General features: G+C 56.6%; 2 protein-coding genes across 2 annotated transcripts in view; one reads left to right on the top strand and one right to left on the bottom strand.

Annotated features, from left to right (window-relative positions):
• Window positions 1-4179, top strand: part of VDBG_07586 (histone demethylase JARID1A) — a gene marked incomplete at both ends in the record, with an annotated part of 5356 nt that extends 1177 nt beyond the window's left edge. Inside the window, 3 exons of the mRNA XM_003002081.1 lie at window positions 212-2954; window positions 3007-3611; window positions 3698-4179. Of these exons, the coding sequence (XP_003002127.1) occupies window positions 212-2954; window positions 3007-3611; window positions 3698-4179 (3830 nt within the window). The remainder of the gene's footprint in view (window positions 1-211; window positions 2955-3006; window positions 3612-3697) is intronic.
• Window positions 4180-4505: 326 nt separating this feature from the next.
• The window catches only part of VDBG_07585 (gibberellin 3-beta-dioxygenase), a gene marked incomplete at both ends in the record, with an annotated part of 1150 nt that continues 642 nt past the window's right edge, over window positions 4506-5013 (bottom strand). The window contains one exon of the mRNA XM_003002080.1: window positions 4506-4952. Within this exon, the coding sequence (XP_003002126.1) occupies window positions 4506-4952 (447 nt within the window). The remainder of the gene's footprint in view (window positions 4953-5013) is intronic.

Here is a 5013-nt window from a genome sequence, read left to right as displayed (position 1 = left end):
CCACCAAGAGCATTCGGCACCCCCATCTACTCAGCGAAGGAACACGCCAGAGTCCCGTTCATCGGGCCTAGGGCCCGGCACCGACCCTCAAGGCGTCCAGATGAGCTCTGACAGTCTCAAATCCGCCAAACCGGGACCCGATCGAGTCCCAAGGAAGACGCTGATTGGTGCCAACAGCAGGCGCAGCAAGCGTCTGAGAAGGACGCTGTAGCCCACGGTGGCCCGGCTCTCACATGTCTCTGTTCCGACCCGTCTGGGCCCCGACCCCCACGTGATGAGAACTCAACGCCTGGCGAGAAATGTGAGACCTGTGGCAAGGCCGATGAGGCGGGCCCTTTGCACGTATGCGAATCGTGTGACCACGCTTACCACGGCTCATGTCTGGACCCGCCACTGAAGCAAAAAGTCGACCCCGAATGGAACTGTCCGCGCTGTCTAGTAGGCGATGGGCAGTATGGATTTGAAGAGGGCGGCCTTTATTCGCTACGTCAGTTCCAACAAAAGGCTGCCGACTTCAAACAAGGGTTCTTCGAACGAAAGATGCCATACGATTCGGTCCTGAAGTGCCACCGACCAGTGACCGAGGAGGATGTTGAAACCGAATTCTGGCGCCTAGTTGCAGACATGGAAGAGACGGTGGAGGTCGAGTATGGTGCCGACATCCACTGTACGACACACGGCTCTGGCTTCCCAACCGTAGAGAAGCATCCAAAGAACCCATACTCAACCGATCCTTGGAACCTGAACCTCTTGCCACTGCATCCTGAGAGTCTGTTTAGGCATATCAAGTCCGACATCTCGGGCATGATGGTTCCCTGGGTCTACGTGGGCATGATCTTCTCAACATTCTGTTGGCACAACGAAGATCACTACGCGTACTCGGCCAACTACCAACACTTCGGCGCAACGAAGACGTGGTATGGTATCCCCGGGGAAGACGCGGAGAAGTTTGAAGCGGCGATGAGAGAGGCTGTGCCTGAGCTGTTCGAGACACAGCCGGATTTGCTCTTTCAGCTCGTCACACTTCTGACTCCGGAGCAACTCAAGAAGGCTGGCGTCAGGGTCTTCGCGTTGGACCAGAGAGCCGGACAATTTGTCATTACTTTCCCCCAGGCATATCATGCTGGCTTCAACCATGGCTTCAACTTCAACGAGGCCGTCAACTTTGCCCCCTGCGACTGGGAACCGTTTGGTCTTTCCGGCGTGACCAGGCTTCGCGACTTCAGGAAGCAGCCATGCTTTTCGCACGACGCACTTCTCTGGACGGCAGCCGAGGGAACAGCAACAAACGGCCTCACCATCCAGACGGCAAAATGGCTAGCACCAGCACTTGAGCGCATTCACGAGCGTGAGCTCGCAGCTCGAGCAGACTTTATCTCGAAACATGTTCAGTCGCAAGGGCATAAGTGCAGTCTCACGGGCGCCAACAACAGTGACTGCCCGCTTGCGTTTGAGATTGAGGAAGCTGACCTGCCTTTAGAGGATGACTACCTCTGCTCTTACTGCAAGGCGTTCAGCTATCTATCGCGATTCAGATGCACCAAGACGGGCAAAATTCTTTGCCTGCTACATGCCGGCCAGCATGCGTGCTGCGACGTACCCGAGTCCCAGCGCTATCTTGGTGAGCAACACGTGCTCCTGTATCGCAGGGCCGAAGATGTTATTGCCGCAACCTTCGCCAAGGTGTTGGAGAAGGCGCACACGCCTGAGGCCTGGGAGGAGAAGTACGACAAGATGCTTGAGGAAGAGGCGACACCGTCTCTCAAGTCGTTGCGTGCTCTTCTTCACGAGGGCGAACGCATTCCCTACGATCTCGTTTCGCTGCCTTTACTGCGAGAGTTCGTCGATCGATGTAACGAGTGGGTGGAAGAGGCAACAAACTACACTGTGCGCAAGCAGCAGAACCGGCGCAAGAGCGACAAGGGCCTGACGAATCGTAAGAGTTCCGTTGCGGACCAGAAGGAAAGAGACGCCCGCGATGTGAGCAACATTTACCGCCTGCTTCAAGAAGCGGAACACATTGGGTTCGACTGCCCTGAGATCCTTCAACTGCGCGAGCGAGCCGACGGCATCGAAACGTTCCAGAAAAACGCAAACAAGGCTTTGGAGCACTTGCACACAGCCACGGCAGAAGTCATTGAGGAGCTCCTCGAAGAGGGCCGCTCTTTCAATGTTGACATCCCCGAGGTCGGCCGACTGTCGCGTATCCTCGATCAGCTGAACTGGAACGACAAGGCGCGCCGGAGCCGCAGCGTTGTCCTCAATTTGAATGAGGTCAAAGAGCTCATCGAAGAGGGCCAGCGTCTGGAGATACCATCCTACAACGACCATCTGACTTACTATCTCGACCAGATGCATGCCGGGCAGGTATGGGAGAAGAAGGCGCGCGAGCTCATCTATGCGGAGGCTGTGCACTACGCCCAGTTGGAGGCCCTCTCCACGCAGGTCACGGTCAATTCGCTACCAGTCTCTCAGGAGACCCTGGCCGCTGTGGATGCCATTCTGCACAAGCAGCGGGAAGCCCACCGCCAGATCCTAGACTTGACCGAGAGATCGCGTCATCCCGACATTCGCAAACGACCCAAATACACTGAAGTGGCTGAAATCATGCGAAAGCTGGAAGACCTCAACTCGAAGCCCAACGGTACGTTGGATCTCGGTCGCGAGCAAAAGCGTCACGAGGACTGGATGCGCGAGGGCAAGAAGCTATTCGGCAAGACAAACGCCCCTCTGCATATTCTCAAGAGTCACATGGAATATGTCCTCGAGCGCAATCAGGATTGCTTCGATATTGTCAACGACAAGCCGCGGACTCCAGCCGAACCCGCATCGCGAGAAGCAAGCCCGGAAGCCAGGGCCAGCCGTTTCGAAGATTCTCGTGTGCGCGAAGTTTTTTGCATCTGTCGCAAGGTCGAGGCCGGCATGATGATCGAGTGTGAATTATGTCATGAATGGTGAGTGTTCACTGTCGTCATCTCGACAAATCTATGTGGCTAACGAACGTAGGTACCACGGAAAGTGTCTCAAGATTGCTCGCGGCAAGGTCAAGGACGAGGACAAGTATACCTGCCCCATCTGCGATTGGCGTCTGAAGGTTCCACGAGATGCCGCCCGACCAAAGCTCGAGGATTTGCTTGCGTGGGCCGACAAGATCAACAACCTTCCCTTCCAGCCGGAAGAGGAAGAAGTTCTGCAACAAATCATCGACAACGCGCAAGAATTCCGCAATCATGTCGCGGGCATTTGCAACCCGCTCGTGTCGACCAAATCAGAGGCAGACACGCAGCGATTCTATCTCCGCAAGATCGAGGGTGCCGAGATCCTCCTCGCCTACGAAACCAACTTTTTCAGACAGGAATTGCACAAGTGGTGCCCCGTCGCCCCGAACCCGCCGCCGGTACTGGAGGTGTCTAAGAGCACGCGCAAGCCACGCCCTACGAAATTGCAGAAGCTGCTGGCGCAGTACGGCGTTGATGACCCAGAGGACCTTCCCGAGAACATGAAGCAGAAGGCCGCCAGCTTGATACGCAAAGCACAAAATGCCGAGGCTGCCGCTAATGCCCACGCAGCCGGTGTTGCGGCGTCGGCAGCCGGGGCACGGGTCCCCCCGGGTCAGTCATGCATCCAATGTTTGGCCATAAATCACACCAATCGTCCGCCACACCACCGAGCATTTCCAATGGCGAACGCGTCGGAGGCAGCCGGCATTCGACAACAAGCAAGGACGATGCCATGGATATCGATAGCGGACCAACGCTGCACCCAGGCCTCTTCATGCCCAACGGAAATGGAGGTCCACAGCTGGTCCACGACAACTCATCCATGTCGTTAGAGGATCGACTCAACAACGGCCAGGAGGACGGCCTCAACCTGCTTGATCCGGGCCAGAGGAGTAAGGCTCTCGAGATCCTAGGCAGGACGGATGTCGGGCGCAAGAGGGCCGAGGAAATGTACGGCCCAGGCGTTTGGAACGAGAACAAGGGCCTTCGACAGAGTCCAGCCACGGGTGCAACAGGAGGACCTCAAGACGAGCGCGCTGTGGATAAAATGTTCGAAGACCTGACGAACCACGACGATGACGGGCGCAAGGGCAGGGAACCATTCGACGGGTTTGTACCGACAGCGGAGAGTTTTGAAAATGAGCGCAACGGGATGGACGCGCTGCTAGACGGCGAGTAGGGCGGCTGTCAAGAGAGATGAAATTAATGTTACAGGAGTGAGTGGTATGGGAGTTTGTCTTGGCGTTGCGGTCACATTATTTCAAGGGGGTGTTGAATTGGTGGAGCGGCGCTGCCTGGCCTTGTTGTTTGTTGTATGATAATGGGCACAACCGGGACGGCGTGATTAGATTCAAATTATTTTGGTTCCTGTTTCGAATTAGCTACCTATGCAATATATCTGTATCATTGCGATCACTGTTCACAAGGTCTTCAGCTGCAACTTGATGTATCTCGGTCGTTCGCTGATTGATGTTTACATCTTTGTTACCACATGCCGCTCTGGCCTCAGTCTGCCTCTTCGTCATCTGAATCCGTCTTGTGCATGGCCTGGGCCCTCTTCTTCACCCACGCGTCACATCCAATCTCCTCATATCTCGGCGCCTCCCCGTCCTTCAGACAGCTCTTGATGACAGCACAACTCTCATGCAGCCCGAAGCCGAAAAAGAAGGGCATGCTGATCCTCTCCCTGCCGCTGCGGTTCACAGCCCGATGGACCGTGCTCACGTACAGGTCATTGGTGATGCGCTGCAGGTAGTCGGCAATGTTGACGACAAAGGTGCCCGGCACCGGCGACGCGCGGATCCACTGCCCGTCGCGGTTGAGCACCTGCAGCCCGCCGACGTCGTCCTGCCACAGCATGGTGAACAGCTGGAAATCCGTGTGCGAGCCGATTGAGACTTCGGCCGGGCCGTCGCCCCCGTTCGCGGAGGCCGAGGGCCCCTGCGCCGCCGCCTCGGGCAGGGACGGGTAGTAGTTCAGCGCGAGCGCGGCATTCGGGAAAGGCGAACTTGGC

Source organism: Verticillium alfalfae, genomic scaffold (assembly GCF_000150825.1).
Source record: "Verticillium alfalfae VaMs.102 supercont1.10 genomic scaffold, whole genome shotgun sequence".
In the NCBI taxonomy this organism is placed as follows: Eukaryota; Fungi; Ascomycota; class Sordariomycetes; order Glomerellales; family Plectosphaerellaceae; genus Verticillium; species Verticillium alfalfae.
This window is presented reverse-complemented; position numbering and strand designations above follow the sequence as displayed.